The sequence below is a fragment of the Ptiloglossa arizonensis genome, chromosome 13, assembly GCF_051014685.1.
Source record: "Ptiloglossa arizonensis isolate GNS036 chromosome 13, iyPtiAriz1_principal, whole genome shotgun sequence".
In the NCBI taxonomy this organism is placed as follows: domain Eukaryota; kingdom Metazoa; phylum Arthropoda; class Insecta; order Hymenoptera; family Colletidae; genus Ptiloglossa; species Ptiloglossa arizonensis.
Window position 1 is genome coordinate 12,092,987 of NC_135060.1, and position 16,883 is coordinate 12,109,869.

The following is a 16,883-nucleotide window of genomic DNA, read 5'->3' on the forward strand; positions in this document are numbered from 1 at the left end:
AATATTAGGTAGTAACACCCTAATATCCCATAAGTAATGTCTCGTATCGTACTTTAAACGAACACTCGAATCGCACCACGGCGATACGTTTATAGAAACTTCTTTCTACGTAGCTTAAAGAGTGCTCTCTGGACGGTTTATCGGTTGCGTTCGATGCAGTTCGATCGATATATTTTGCTGGAAAAAAAATGTTCAAACGAGCGCGTGCGAACTTCATTTGCGGCATTGTACGCTACACGAATTCGAAAAAGGTAGTGCAACTACCGATACGGTTGATAACGTTTCTCAAGTGTACAGTGAACGTGTTTTGAATTTGAGAATGTGTCAAAGACGATTTTCCAAATTTCGTAAAGGTGATTTTGACCTTTCCAACGAACCGAGATACGGTAGACCAACAGCGTTCAATCCTGAGTCATTGAGAGCTTTAATCGAGTTAGAACCACAATTAACTACCGATCAAATTGCTGAGAGATTAGCAACAGTAGCAGCAGTACCGTTGGTAGACATTTGATACAATTGGGAAAAGTATCGAAACTGGGAAAATTAATTAGAATCGAGTGCTTGTTGCAAATCACCCAACGAGTTTAAACGGTGAAAAGGATAACATCGAAACCTACGATTCTTCGACTGGCGTTAATTGCCAAGTAAACGAAAAATTATTTCGATTTTAGATTAATACGATTTCGATCGAATTACGTGGGTCTTGTACTGCAATCCCAAAGAAAAACGTCAATGGCTATCACCTTGCTATCGAAATTTCTCAGAGAAAGAGAGGTCAGTAGGAGGGGAGGAGTAGCTTTTCGATCGAGTATTTTTAACAGAGATACTGCTTTTTTATTTTGTAAGGTAAGATACTTGTAAAGGAAATGCTGCTTTTCTTTCATTTGCAAAACAAAGTATTCGTAAAGGAAATATTTTACTACTTTTTCTTAATGTTTGTATTCTTTCAATAGAAACACGAATGTCGATCATCTTTACAGTGGCTAAAATCAGGGCTTCGTCCCCGAAAAATGTTGTCGCGCGTGTGGTGGGATATTAAAGGAATTATTCGTTTCGAGCTTTTCGAGCAAAATCGGACCGTGAAACTTGAACGTCTTCGAGCAACGTTAGTGGAAAAATTACCATCGTTGGTGAATCGCAAAGGTGTTCTATTCCACCGCGATAACGCTAGGCCACGCACAGCAAGGATAACGGTAGAAACAATTATAAATTTCAATTGAGAACTTCTACCATACCCACCATACTCTCCGGATCTTGTCCCAAGCGATTACCATCTATTTACGATTACCATTATATTTTTCAAGTGGAACAAATTTCAACAATAGCGAGAATGTAAAATCAGTACTAAATGAGTATTTCGATTCAAAATTCCAGAAGTTTTTCGAAAATGGAACAAGATAATCGACCGATAGATGGGAGAAGGTAATCGAAATATATCAATGATTGAAAATAAATGCGAGTAGTAATTTTTTTCATCGAAAGCCACCGTCAAGAAACGACATTACTTATGGGATGACATAAGTCGTGTCGCGTAAAATAAGACTAGCGTAGTCGGTGTAGTTATTATTTGTGTGCTTTGTTAATGTTCCTACTACCACCACATTCGATACGCGTATATCTTAAAACTTTATTCACCTTTATTTCATAACGACCACCACCGATAATTCCTACAATATTGATACAAGTTTTCAGGTACATAGTGTAAAATGACATTTGAAATACGCTCGTCTGTCGTGTTTATTAAGATGCAAAATAGAGATCCGTATAATGGAAAAAAGAGCTCCGCGGTGCCCAAAAGTTAACTTTCCTTGTTACTTTAAAATTGTATTTAAAAGCTTGCTTTCTTAAAGAAATGCCGATCGTCACTTAGCATTCATGAACACGTTATTGATAAAAGTATTTAATCACAGTCACGAGTACGATCGGGGGCGATTGTAACGTTTGAACTTTTACTCGAAAAGAGTAAAAAGGGCTTGGAACAGAATTTTTAACGAAGAGCAGAAAAGACAAACCTTTATTGACAAAAATTGGAGAGACAAATCCATGTAAAGAATTCGACCTTGAATTTATGAGAACGTTTCGTAAAACTTTTTCACGTCAGGTTTCAACTAGAGGTAGAAAGAAACGAAAATTTTTAATTTCTAATTAATTACGATTTAGCTGAATAAATATCTCGATTTTATCAAATTAAACTTGCGACTCGACGTCTGGAACAGTTGTAACATTTTCTCTGCTTGCCATTTTTTATTAATACTTTAGATATTACTTGACAGCGAAATTGCTGTGGCTCGGGAAAGTCGGATAATTAGGTAACATGTTTGTACAAGAATTTTTGTTACAAATTCAATAACTTTTGTGTAAATATGTTCCAAAATTGTTACTACTGACCCTGCTCTTTCCTAGGTAAAAAAAGTAATATTGGGTAATTGAACAATTTTCACAAATCGTGACAAAAATTTAGTGTTTTTATGATCAACTATGATTAAAATGATTATTATCAAAAACGTGGTACTAGATGTTTAAACATCACTGTCGGGCGAACACCCCTCGCTACGTGATCCATAGATTTTCAGACATCCCAATAGAAGATTACTATTTTTATAAGTTATTGTAATTCGAATACTGTAAAAAATGTAAAACTACGCGATTCACGAATCTCCAGGCATCTCGACAGAAATTCAGTACCTTTACGATTCACTGTGAATCAAATTTTACGTACTTTACGGAAGTAATCGATAAGAATGTAATATCTGTGAAATTTATTACGATCGAAATACTGACAAAGACGTAGTATTATATCGTACGGGGTTTATCGGTACCCGAGAAAAACGTTGGATTCGCTTATTCTCTTTTATAGATAAAAATTGAGTATTCGTACGATATATTGCGCGGCGAAGATTTTCAAGCTACCTTTCACTACACGAGTCGCAGTCAGTGCACTGAAATAATTTTATATTTAATCACATTCGTGGGTCTTTCGCAAAATGATTAATTTTCAATCGTTCGGACTACCGAAATGTTCCTATAATAATAGTTTGCGCACCAACTCGATGAGCGTGGCAATAAGATTTTTTCTTCTACCGGGAAGAGCCGATGAGAAGCATCCTTGAGCGATCGCTAACAGTCACGTGATATGATGTACAAAGTCCACTCGCCGACATGTACGAACATTTTGAGTACACGAAAATTTAACGGTAATTCTCATAATTTCGACAGTGGTATTAAACTACCGGCCGGTGTTGAAACGCTCGGAAATTCGTTCACGTCTCGTCAGCGCGTGAAAATTTTAATCGAATTGCCGCGTGCATGCATCGGAGCAGCTGAAGTATAAATAATTGTAGACTGACCGTACGTCGGCAGTGCCACTGGCGATTACGCATCACCCTGTTTAATTTCGTTCAATTTATATAAAATACAGCGAGGCATTCAAGTTCAACACTTACGAAATAATACCAGCAAAACATCGACACGATCAAATAAATTTGGACGTATCTTGGCTATAAATTTTTATAGCATACGTTCACTGTAACTCTCCATATAATATTGATTGTTTTGTAAGACCGAATGTAATGTTAGTTACACATCGTTCTGTTAGCGTTACTAGGTTCATTTTTACGATCGTAAGACTTCTTTTATACTACTGGACAATATTTAATTTCTTCGAATGTAATATCAGAATAGTATCTCGTTCAAATTCAGTATCACACTTCCTAATATAATAATTATAATAATAATATATTCGTTAATAAATGTACGTTCAAATTTACTTACCATCTTGCGTTGGTAAGTTGCGTTGAGTACACCATTCCAAGGTGCTCCAATATCAGCGATTCAACGTTTATTCACGAAAATACCTTTTATAAATACAAAAAGTAATTAAAAATTACTAAATTATAAATAAAAATGTAGTTCTTGAACATTTCCTTCCATATATTGTATACAAGTATAACGCATCGTGTATCCGTTACATTTCACGACAAAATAGACAATTAGGATCACTTCAAGAGAGAAATTTACGTTTCACTCCCTACATACGCCATCTACCAGTAACATCCGCAATTAAATATCGACTACTAGTAAAACGATAAAACTTTTCATTTGAAAACTATGTATACACATAACAGATCAGACTAGACATTAATAACAAAATTCTGTTTCATATTTAACAACGGAGCTCTAAATTATGAAAAACGACAATACTTAATTTGTAAAGGATGAGAAAGGAAGAAGAAACTTACAAAATATATACAGATCACATTCCTCAATGCATCAATTTATTTACTACTTTATGCCATTAACATCAATATCACATGACCAGTCGCTATTAAGAATAAAATTAAAAAAATTTATTTCTATTTGTCATACAAATGTATGTCTTAAAACGAGATCAAGATCAGGAATCATAAATAGCCACTAAAGCAGATAACTAAATGAAGAGTACTATTCCTGCTGAATAGTATAATCTAAGTGTGCAGAGTTCTTCAAGTTTTTTATCGGCAAAGTTCAATAAATTCAGGTATGGAGGTAATCCTTCCTTGTCCTGAAATGGTTCCCCGACATTTCCAATGAAATCCAAAGATTCACAATAAAAAATGCCAGCTTTTGACAACAAAGATGAAGTGTCGACTCCTTTTGAGTATTTTAATCGGATAATGTACACCCATCTTCCAGTTGTTTACCTGCAAAAATCAGCTTTCGTTGATCTGATGAAACATTTTCTTTCTCCTGAATCATTACCTTGACGTGCGCGATAGTATCAGACGGTTCAACTTCCAAAGTGATGGTTTTTCCTGCCAAAGTTTCAACGAATATCTGCTAGCCACCAAGACGTCGTAGTACAACATCCAACGTCGACTCCTTTTGAATATTGTAATCAGACAGCGTCCGCCCATCATCAAGCTGCTTACCGGCAAAGACCAACCTTTGTTTATCCGGCGGAAAACCTTCTTTGTCCTGAATCTTTACCTTGACATTCTTAACCGTATCAGATTCTTCTACTTCCAGTGTGATGGTTCTTCCGGTGAGCATCCTCACGAAGATTTGCATACCCCCACGAAGTCGCAGTACAAGATGCATCGTCGACTCCTTTTGAATGTTGTAATCGGATAGTGTGCGGCCATCTTCAAGCTGCTTTCCGGCAAAGATCAATCTTTGTTGATCCGGCGGAATACGTTCTTTGTCCTGAATCTTTGCCTTGACATTCTCAATCGTATCAGAAGCTTCAACCTCCAGAGTAATTGTCTTGCCAGTTAATGTTTTGACGAATATCTGCATACCTCCACGAAGTCGCAGAACAAGATGCAGCGTCGATTCCTTTTGAATATTGTAATCAGACAGTGTCCGCCCATCTTCAAGCTGCTTACCGGCAAAGATCAATCTTTGTTGATCCGGCGGAATACCTTCTTTGTCTTGAATTTTTGCCTTGACATTCTCAATCGTATCAGAAGCCTCAACCTCCAGAGTGACGGTTTTCCCGGTAAGCGTCTTCACGAAGATTTGCATACCTCCACGAAGTCGCAGAACAAGATGCAGCGTCGACTCCTTTTGAATGTTGTAATCGGCCAGTGTGCGGCCATCTTCAAGCTGCTTACCGGCAAAGATCAACCTTTGTTGATCCGGCGGAATGCCTTCTTTGTCTTGAATCTTTGCCTTGACGTTCTCAATCGTATCAGATGCTTCAACCTCCAGTGTGACGGTTTTTCCGGTAAGCGTCTTCACGAAGATTTGCATACCCCCACGAAGTCGCAGTACAAGATGCAGCGTCGACTCCTTTTGAATGTTGTAATCAGAGAGTGTGCGGCCATCTTCAAGCTGCTTACCGGCAAAGATCAACCTTTGTTGATCCGGCGGAATGCCTTCTTTGTCTTGAATTTTTGCCTTGACGTTCTCGATAGTATCAGAAGCTTCTACCTCCAATGTAATGGTTTTCCCGGTAAGCGTCTTCACGAAGATTTGCATACCCCCACGAAGTCGCAGTACAAGATGCAGCGTCGACTCCTTTTGAATGTTGTAATCAGAGAGTGTGCGGCCATCTTCAAGCTGCTTACCGGCAAAGATCAACCTTTGTTGATCTGGAGGAATGCCTTCCTTGTCTAGAATTTTTGCCTTGACGTTCTCGATAGTATCAGAAGCTTCTACCTCCAAAGTGATGGTTTTGCCTGTTAATGTTTTGACAAATATCTGCATACCTCCACGAAGTCGCAGTACAAGATGCAGCGTCGACTCCTTTTGAATGTTGTAATCAGACAGCGTTCGCCCATCTTCAAGCTGCTTACCGGCAAAGATCAACCTTTGTTGATCTGGAGGAATGCCTTCTTTATCTTGAATTTTTGCCTTAACGTTCTCGATAGTATCAGAAGCTTCTACTTCCAAAGTGATGGTTTTGCCTGTTAATGTTTTGACAAATATCTGCATACCTCCACGAAGTCGCAGTACAAGATGCAGCGTCGACTCCTTTTGAATGTTGTAATCAGAGAGTGTGCGGCCATCTTCAAGCTGCTTACCGGCAAAGATCAACCTTTGTTGATCCGGCGGAATGCCTTCTTTGTCTTGAATCTTTGCTTTGACATTCTCAATCGTATCAGATGCTTCTACCTCCAGTGTGACGGTTTTCCCGGTTAGCGTCTTCACGAAGATTTGCATACCTCCACGAAGCCGAAGTACAAGATGCAGCGTCGACTCCTTTTGAATGTTGTAATCGGCTAGTGTGCGGCCATCTTCAAGCTGCTTACCGGCAAAGATCAATCTCTGTTGATCCGGCGGAATACCTTCTTTGTCCTGAATCTTCGCTTTGACATTCTCAATCGTATCAGAAGCTTCTACCTCCAGAGTAATTGTTTTGCCGGTTAATGTTTTGACAAATATCTGCATTCCTCCACGAAGCCGAAGTACAAGATGCAGCGTCGACTCCTTTTGAATGTTGTAATCGGACAGTGTGCGGCCATCTTCAAGCTGCTTACCGGCGAAGATCAACCTTTGTTGATCTGGAGGAATGCCTTCTTTGTCTTGAATTTTTGCCTTGACGTTCTCGATAGTATCAGAAGCTTCTACCTCCAAAGTGATGGTTTTCCCTGTTAATGTTTTCACGAAGATTTGCATACCTCCACGAAGTCGGAGTACAAGATGCAGCGTCGATTCCTTTTGAATATTGTAATCAGACAGCGTTCGCCCATCTTCAAGCTGCTTGCCGGCAAAGATCAACCTTTGTTGATCTGGAGGAATACCTTCTTTGTCCTGAATTTTTGCCTTGACATTCTCAATCGTATCAGAAGCTTCTACCTCCAGTGTGATGGTTTTGCCTGTTAATGTTTTGACAAATATCTGCATTCCTCCACGAAGTCGAAGTACAAGATGCAGCGTCGACTCCTTTTGAATGTTGTAATCGGCTAGTGTGCGGCCATCTTCAAGCTGCTTACCGGCAAAGATCAACCTTTGTTGATCCGGCGGAATGCCTTCTTTGTCTTGAATCTTTGCCTTGACATTCTCAATCGTATCAGATGCTTCTACCTCCAGTGTGACGGTTTTCCCGGTTAGTGTCTTCACGAAGATTTGCATACCTCCACGAAGCCGAAGTACAAGATGCAGCGTCGACTCCTTTTGAATGTTGTAATCGGCTAGTGTGCGGCCATCTTCAAGCTGCTTACCGGCAAAGATCAATCTCTGTTGATCCGGCGGAATACCTTCTTTGTCCTGAATCTTCGCTTTGACATTCTCAATCGTATCAGAAGCTTCTACCTCCAGAGTAATTGTTTTGCCGGTTAATGTTTTGACAAATATCTGCATTCCTCCACGAAGTCGAAGTACAAGATGCAGCGTCGACTCCTTTTGAATGTTGTAATCGGCTAGTGTGCGGCCATCTTCAAGCTGCTTACCGGCAAAGATCAACCTTTGTTGATCCGGCGGAATGCCTTCTTTGTCTTGAATCTTTGCCTTGACATTCTCAATCGTATCAGATGCTTCTACCTCCAGTGTGACGGTTTTTCCGGTAAGTGTCTTCACGAAGATTTGCATACCTCCACGAAGTCGCAGTACAAGATGCAGCGTCGACTCCTTTTGAATGTTGTAATCGGACAGTGTGCGGCCATCTTCAAGCTGCTTACCGGCGAAGATCAACCTTTGTTGATCTGGAGGAATGCCTTCTTTGTCTTGAATTTTTGCCTTGACGTTCTCGATAGTATCAGAAGCTTCTACCTCCAAAGTGATGGTTTTCCCTGTTAATGTTTTCACGAAGATTTGCATACCTCCACGAAGTCGGAGTACAAGATGCAGGGTCGATTCCTTTTGAATATTGTAATCAGACAGCATTCGCCCATCTTCAAGCTGCTTGCCGGCAAAGATCAACCTTTGTTGGTCTGGAGGAATACCTTCTTTGTCTTGAATTTTTGCCTTGACATTCTCAATCGTATCAGAAGCTTCTACCTCCAGTGTGATGGTTTTCCCTGTTAATGTTTTGACAAATATCTGCATACCTCCACGAAGTCGCAGTACAAGATGCAGGGTCGATTCCTTTTGAATATTGTAATCAGACAGCGTTCGCCCATCTTCAAGCTGCTTACCGGCAAAGATCAACCTTTGTTGATCTGGAGGAATGCCTTCTTTATCTTGAATTTTTGCCTTAACGTTCTCGATAGTATCAGAAGCTTCTACCTCCAAAGTGATGGTTTTGCCTGTTAATGTTTTGACAAATATCTGCATACCTCCACGAAGTCGCAGTACAAGATGCAGGGTCGATTCCTTTTGAATATTGTAATCAGACAGCGTTCGCCCATCTTCAAGCTGCTTACCGGCAAAGATCAACCTTTGTTGATCTGGAGGAATGCCTTCTTTATCTTGAATTTTTGCCTTAACGTTCTCGATAGTATCAGAAGCTTCTACCTCCAAAGTGATGGTTTTGCCTGTTAATGTTTTGACAAATATCTGCATACCTCCACGAAGTCGCAGTACAAGATGCAGGGTCGATTCCTTTTGAATATTGTAATCAGACAGCGTTCGCCCATCTTCAAGCTGCTTGCCGGCAAAGATCAACCTTTGTTGATCTGGAGGAATACCTTCTTTGTCCTGAATTTTTGCCTTGACATTCTCAATCGTATCAGAAGCTTCTACCTCCAGTGTGATGGTTTTGCCTGTTAATGTCTTGACAAATATCTGCATACCTCCACGAAGTCGCAGTACAAGATGCAGGGTCGATTCCTTTTGAATATTGTAATCAGACAGCGTTCGCCCATCTTCAAGCTGCTTACCGGCAAAGATCAACCTTTGTTGATCCGGCGGAATACCTTCTTTGTCCTGAATCTTTGCCTTGACGTTCTCAATCGTATCTGAAGCTTCTACCTCCAGTGTGATGGTTTTGCCTGTTAATGTCTTGACAAATATCTGCATACCTCCACGAAGTCGCAGTACAAGATGCAGGGTCGATTCCTTTTGAATATTGTAATCAGACAGCGTTCGCCCATCTTCAAGCTGCTTACCGGCAAAGATCAACCTTTGTTGATCTGGAGGAATGCCTTCTTTATCTTGAATTTTTGCCTTAACGTTCTCGATAGTATCAGAAGCTTCTACCTCCAAAGTGATGGTTTTCCCTGTTAATGTTTTCACGAAGATTTGCATACCTCCACGAAGTCGGAGTACAAGATGCAGGGTCGATTCCTTTTGAATATTGTAATCAGACAGCGTTCGCCCATCTTCAAGCTGCTTACCAGCAAAGATCAACCTTTGTTGATCTGGAGGAATGTTTTCTTTATCTTGAATTTTTGCCTTAACGTTCTCGATAGTATCAGAAGCTTCTACCTCCAAAGTGATGGTTTTGCCTGTTAATGTTTTGACGAATATCTGCATACCTCCACGAAGTCGCAGTACAAGATGCAGCGTGGATTCCTTTTGAATATTGTAATCAGACAGCGTTCGCCCATCTTCAAGCTGCTTGCCGGCAAAGATCAACCTTTGTTGATCTGGAGGAATACGTTCTTTGTCCTGAATTTTTGCCTTGACATTCTCAATCGTATCAGAAGCTTCTACCTCCAGTGTGATGGTTTTGCCTGTTAATGTCTTGACAAATATCTGCATACCTCCACGAAGTCGCAGTACAAGATGCAGGGTCGATTCCTTTTGAATATTGTAATCAGACAGCGTTCGCCCATCTTCAAGCTGCTTACCGGCAAAGATCAACCTTTGTTGATCTGGAGGAATGTTTTCTTTATCTTGAATTTTTGCCTTAACGTTCTCGATAGTATCAGAAGCTTCTACCTCCAAAGTGATGGTTTTGCCTGTTAATGTTTTGACAAATATCTGCATACCTCCACGAAGTCGCAGTACAAGATGCAGGGTAGATTCCTTTTGAATATTGTAATCAGACAGCGTTCGCCCATCTTCAAGCTGCTTACCGGCAAAGATCAACCTTTGTTGATCTGAAAGAATGTTTTCTTTATCTTGAATTTTTGCCTTAACGTTCTCGATAGTATCAGAAGCTTCTACCTCCAAAGTGATGGTTTTGCCTGTTAATGTTTTGACGAATATCTGCATACCTCCACGAAGTCGCAGTACAAGATGCAGCGTCGATTCCTTTTGAATATTGTAATCAGATAGCGTTCGCCCATCTTCAAGCTGCTTGCCGGCAAAGATCAACCTTTGTTGATCTGGAGGAATACCTTCTTTGTCCTGAATTTTTGCCTTGACATTCTCAATCGTATCAGAAGCTTCTACCTCCAGTGTGATGGTTTTGCCTGTTAATGTCTTGACAAATATCTGCATACCTCCACGAAGTCGCAGTACAAGATGCAGGGTCGATTCCTTTTGAATATTGTAATCAGACAGCGTTCGCCCATCTTCAAGCTGCTTACCGGCAAAGATCAACCTTTGTTGACCTGGAGGAATGTTTTCTTTATCTTGAATTTTTGCCTTAACGTTCTCGATAGTATCAGAAGCTTCTACCTCCACAGTGATGGTTTTGCCTGTTAATGTTTTGACAAATATTTGCATTCCTCCACGAAGCCGAAGTACAAGATGCAGCGTCGACGCCTTTCGAATGTTGTAATCAGATAGTGTGCGGCCATCTTCAAGCTGCTTACCGGTAAAGATCAACCTTTGTTTATCCGACGGAATGCCTTCTTTGTCTTGAATCTTTGCCTTGACATTCTCAACCGTATCAGATGCTTCTACTTCCAGTGTGACAGTTTTTCCGGTGAGCATCTTCACGAAGATTTGCATACCTCCACGAAGTCGCAGTACGAGATGCAGCGTCGACTCCTTTTGAATGTTGTAATCGGATAATGTGCGGCCATCTTCAAGCTGCTTACCGGCAAAGATCAACCTTTGTTGATCCGGCGGAATGCCTTCTTTGTCTTGAATCTTTGCCTTGACATTCTCAATCGTATCAGATGCTTCTACCTCCAGTGTGACGGTTTTTCCGGTAAGTGTCTTCACGAAGATTTGCATACCTCCACGAAGTCGCAATACAAGATGCAGCGTCGACTCCTTTTGAATGTTGTAATCGGATAGTGTGCGGCCGTCTTCAAGCTGCTTACCAGCAAAGATCAACCTTTGTTGATCCGGCGGAATGCCTTCTTTGTCTTGAATCTTTGCCTTGACATTCTCAATCGTATCAGACGCTTCTACCTCCAGAGTGACGGTTTTCCCGGTAAGCGTTTTCACGAAAATTTGCATACCCCCACGAAGTCGCAGTACAAGATGCAGCGTCGACTCCTTTTGAATGTTGTAATCGGACAGTGTGCGGCCATCTTCAAGCTGCTTACCGGCAAATATCAATCTCTGTTGATCCGGCGGAATTCCTTCTTTGTCCTGAATCTTCGCTTTGACATTCTCAATCGTATCAGAAGCTTCTACCTCCAGAGTAATTGTTTTGCCGGTTAATGTTTTGACAAATATCTGCATTCCTCCACGTAGTCGAAGTACAAGATGCAGCGTCGACTCCTTTTGAATGTTGTAATCAGACAATGTGCGACCATCTTCAAGTTGTTTACCGGCAAAGATCAACCTTTGTTGATCCGGCGGAATGCCTTCTTTGTCTTGAATCTTTGCCTTGACATTCTCAATCGTATCAGATGCTTCTACCTCCAGTGTGACGGTTTTTCCGGTAAGTGTCTTCACGAAGATTTGCATACCTCCACGAAGTCGCAATACAAGATGCAGCGTCGACTCCTTTTGAATGTTGTAATCGGATAGTGTGCGGCCGTCTTCAAGCTGCTTACCAGCAAAGATCAACCTTTGTTGATCCGGCGGAATGCCTTCTTTGTCTTGAATCTTTGCCTTGACATTCTCAATCGTATCAGACGCTTCTACCTCCAGAGTGACGGTTTTCCCGGTAAGCGTTTTCACGAAAATTTGCATACCCCCACGAAGTCGCAGTACAAGATGCAGCGTCGACTCCTTTTGAATGTTGTAATCGGACAGTGTGCGGCCATCTTCAAGCTGCTTACCGGCAAATATCAATCTCTGTTGATCCGGCGGAATACCTTCTTTGTCCTGAATCTTCGCTTTGACATTCTCAATCGTATCAGAAGCTTCTACCTCCAGAGTAATTGTTTTGCCGGTTAATGTTTTGACAAATATCTGCATTCCTCCACGTAGTCGAAGTACAAGATGCAGCGTCGACTCCTTTTGAATGTTGTAATCAGACAATGTGCGACCATCTTCAAGTTGTTTACCGGCAAAGATCAACCTTTGTTGATCCGGCGGAATGCCTTCTTTGTCTTGAATCTTTGCCTTGACATTCTCAATCGTATCAGATGCTTCTACCTCCAGTGTGACGGTTTTTCCGGTAAGTGTCTTCACGAAGATTTGCATACCTCCACGAAGTCGCAGTACAAGATGCAACGTCGACTCCTTTTGAATGTTGTAATCGGCTAGTGTGCGGCCATCTTCAAGCTGCTTACCGGCAAAGATCAACCTTTGTTGATCCGGCGGAATGCCTTCTTTGTCTTGAATCTTTGCCTTGACATTCTCAATCGTATCAGATGCTTCTACCTCCAGTGTGACGGTTTTTCCGGTAAGTGTCTTCACGAAGATTTGCATACCTCCACGAAGTCGCAGTACAAGATGCAGCGTCGACTCCTTTTGAATGTTGTAATCGGCTAGTGTGCGGCCATCTTCAAGCTGCTTACCGGCAAAGATCAACCTTTGTTGATCCGGCGGAATGCCTTCTTTGTCTTGAATCTTTGCCTTGACATTCTCAATCGTATCAGATGCTTCTACCTCCAGTGTGACGGTTTTTCCGGTAAGTGTCTTCACGAAGATTTGCATACCTCCACGAAGTCGCAGTACAAGATGCAGCGTCGACTCCTTTTGAATGTTGTAATCGGCTAGTGTGCGGCCATCTTCAAGCTGCTTACCGGCAAAGATCAACCTTTGTTGATCCGGCGGAATGCCTTCTTTGTCTTGAATCTTTGCCTTGACATTCTCAATCGTATCAGATGCTTCTACCTCCAGTGTGATGGTTTTTCCGGTAAGTGTCTTCACGAAGATTTGCATACCTCCACGAAGTCGCAGTACAAGATGCAACGTCGACTCCTTTTGAATGTTGTAATCGGCTAGTGTGCGGCCATCTTCAAGCTGCTTACCGGCAAAGATCAACCTTTGTTGATCCGGCGGAATGCCTTCTTTGTCTTGAATCTTTGCCTTGACATTCTCAATCGTATCAGATGCTTCTACCTCCAGTGTGACGGTTTTTCCGGTAAGTGTCTTCACGAAGATTTGCATACCTCCACGAAGTCGCAGTACAAGATGCAGCGTCGACTCCTTTTGAATGTTGTAATCGGCTAGTGTGCGGCCATCTTCAAGCTGCTTACCGGCAAAGATCAACCTTTGTTGATCCGGCGGAATGCCTTCTTTGTCTTGAATCTTTGCCTTGACATTCTCAATCGTATCAGATGCTTCTACCTCCAGTGTGATGGTTTTTCCGGTAAGTGTCTTCACGAAGATTTGCATACCTCCACGAAGTCGCAGTACAAGATGCAACGTCGACTCCTTTTGAATGTTGTAATCGGCTAGTGTGCGGCCATCTTCAAGCTGCTTACCGGCAAAGATCAACCTTTGTTGATCCGGCGGAATGCCTTCTTTGTCTTGAATCTTTGCCTTGACATTCTCAATCGTATCAGACGCTTCTACCTCCAGAGTGACAGTTTTCCCGGTAAGCGTTTTCACGAAAATTTGCATTCCCCCACGAAGTCGCAGTACAAGATGCAGCGTCGACTCCTTTTGAATGTTGTAATCAGACAATGTGCGACCATCTTCAAGTTGTTTACCGGCAAAGATCAACCTTTGTTGATCCGGCGGAATGCCTTCTTTGTCTTGAATCTTTGCCTTGACATTCTCAATCGTATCGGATGCTTCTACCTCCAGTGTGACGGTTTTTCCGGTAAGTGTCTTCACGAAGATTTGCATACCTCCACGAAGTCGCAGTACAAGATGCAGCGTCGACTCCTTTTGAATGTTGTAATCAGACAGTGTGCGTCCATCTTCTAGTTGTTTACCAGCAAAGATCAACCTTTGTTGATCCGGTGGAATGCCTTCTTTGTCTTGAATCTTTGCTTTGACATTCTCAATCGTATCAGCAGCTTCTACCTCCAGAGTAATGGTTTTGCCTGTTAATGTTTTAACGAAGATCTGCATACCTCCACGAAGTCGAAGTACAAGATGCAGCGTCGACTCTTTTTGAATGCTGTAATCTGAAATTGTGCGTCCATCTTCAAGTTGTTTACCAGCAAAGATCAACCTTTGTTGATCCGGTGGAATGCCTTCTTTGTCTTGAATCTTTGCCTTTACATTCTCAATCGTATCAGAAGCTTCTACCTCCAGGGTGATGGTTTTGCCTGTTAATGTTTTGACAAATATTTGCATACCACCACAGAGCCGCAATAATAGATCCAAAGTCGACTGTTGTTGAATATTGTAATCGGACACAGTGCGATCATCTTCAAGTTGTTTTGTGGCAAAGATCAATCTTTGCTGATCTGGCAAAATTCCCTCTGTGTCATAAATTTGCTCCTTTACATTTTCAATGGTATCAGTATCTTCAACGTCGAGGGATATTGTCTTGCTTCTCTGTGTCTTGACAAAGATTTGCATATTTATCTATGAAAAAATAAAAACTAACTTAGCATAATCTATAAGAAATAATTTACCATTATACTATATATATTATATTATGTATAATCTATACCAATAATTTTTGGCATTTATTGTCATGTCCACGATATATAGAATAAAATTTTACAACTTATATAAATATTGTTTACGAATCTTCTGTATATTCATACAGTTTGGTAAAATACGCAATTTTGGAATCTGGAATATTCTAAATATCAGCGCCTTAATAGCGTCAAATCAATGAATCAATAACCGCCATTTTGTTTTCCGTTACTACGCACCAGAAAAGTACAGATGAATTCTAGTTACATTACTAGTTATTCCAGAAAGAAGATTTACTTGTCATTGAAATGTATCTCTAGGACTATATTTAAATGTACTTCAATTATAATTAAAATTATCTTTCAAAACTGTTTCATAAATAGTTTTCATAGCATTGCGTATGGTTAACGCCCTCAAGGCCAGACTTGTTCGACCGTGACTGTTTTATTGACTACTTTGTTTTGTACATTTTTTATAAAAAATGAAGTTAACGCTTTTAATACACCGTTTTAAGATTATGTGTAAAGTGTAAGAAAGACAAGTAGAAATTCGAATAAATTTTAGATCGCTTTAAATAATAAGAGAATTTAAATAACATCGAAAAATAACGTCAAAATTCTTACCTTTTATAGAAAAATCTTGTAACACAGTAAAAGTTATTAATACAGTTTAATCAAAGATACTTCATCAATTCGAATCTCTCTGAAAAACTCGTAGAACTGAACAGAGCACAAAGTGAACATTCCTTTTATGTCATCAACGGAAAGCTGTACTGATCATGCGCAAACGTGTCAGAAGATATCCTCCAAGATGCTTATTGGATTACATTTTCGGCGTCATCGGATGTCTGACGTCGCTACATCCCATTGGTTTCTGAATCAAAGAGTAGCTAATGTTTCTCCATTCAACAAACTTTGTTAAATTTATATAATTTACAAAAGTATTATAATATATCGTTATTTAGAAAACAGTGTCCCTTACTTAACTAAAAATTTTATTTATGGGCTTTTCTCCTTTGAACTGTCACATTTTGATACAAATAGATGTCGCACAGAAATCTAAATTATTAAACAAAAGAAAATGATGATTCATTGTTTTTCTACGATATTTTTCATAGTACATTTAATGTCTATATTTTGTACTTAGATATAAAATTAAGTAATTATTAAGTATGTAGATTCAAGAAAATGAAGAAATAATAAATTTATCACTTAAACGATTATAGTACAAATAGGTTATGTTAAAAATCTGATTCAAAACAAACGCTTTCAATTTCAGAGTCAACTGTATGTAAAAGTTGAAACTACATACAATTATCATAAAAAAGAATTCAGTCGATGCAGGGTGGAATATAAATCACAATACGTTACATTGTGTATTAGACTAATGCAACAATTTTAGAAATTCTTCGATTTAAAAAACAATTAAGAATTAATGTAACAATATTAATTAAAATTTATATATGTTAGTAAACATTTAAAATAAATAGTTATACACTGTAGTGTACTATTTCGTGAAATATAATTTAAATATTTTGTTCAAAACAAATAATTAATTTATTTACAATACTCGATTTTTCAAGAATTTCTGAAATTACTTACCACAGTTATAAATAAATGTGACTAGGTTTTATTAATACATAATGTATTTCATTTTGTCGGTATTACAAAAGAAATACTTCGAAAGAAAATGAAATGAAAACTAAATTAATTACAACTATTAGCAGATTAAAATTTTTTGTT

General features: G+C 39.8%; 2 protein-coding genes across 4 annotated transcripts; both read right to left on the reverse strand.

Annotated features, from left to right (window-relative positions):
• Positions 1 to 4,246: 4,246 nt before the first annotated feature.
• Ubi-p63e (Polyubiquitin-63E) lies at positions 4,247 to 15,887 on the reverse strand. Of its 3 annotated transcripts, XM_076325339.1 has the most exons (4): positions 15,765 to 15,887; positions 4,966 to 15,084; positions 4,738 to 4,899; positions 4,247 to 4,679 (listed from the first exon to the last, which is right to left on the reverse strand). In XM_076325339.1, exons 2-3 carry the CDS (start codon positions 15,076 to 15,078, stop codon positions 4,816 to 4,818), a joined length of 10,197 nt encoding a protein of 3,398 aa, XP_076181454.1. In that variant the 5' UTR covers positions 15,079 to 15,084; positions 15,765 to 15,887; the 3' UTR covers positions 4,247 to 4,679; positions 4,738 to 4,815. The 3 variants fall into 3 exon arrangements, with proteins under 3 accessions (XP_076181454.1, XP_076181451.1, XP_076181452.1); XM_076325336.1 differs by having other exon boundaries at positions 4,738 to 15,084; XM_076325337.1 differs by having other exon boundaries at positions 4,247 to 15,084.
• On the reverse strand, positions 4,427 to 4,734 carry LOC143153669 (uncharacterized). The gene is made up of 2 exons (XM_076325088.1): positions 4,680 to 4,734; positions 4,427 to 4,629 (listed from the first exon to the last, which is right to left on the reverse strand). Exons 1-2 carry the CDS (start codon positions 4,732 to 4,734, stop codon positions 4,427 to 4,429), a joined length of 258 nt encoding a protein of 85 aa, XP_076181203.1.
• Positions 15,888 to 16,883: the final 996 nt, after the last annotated feature.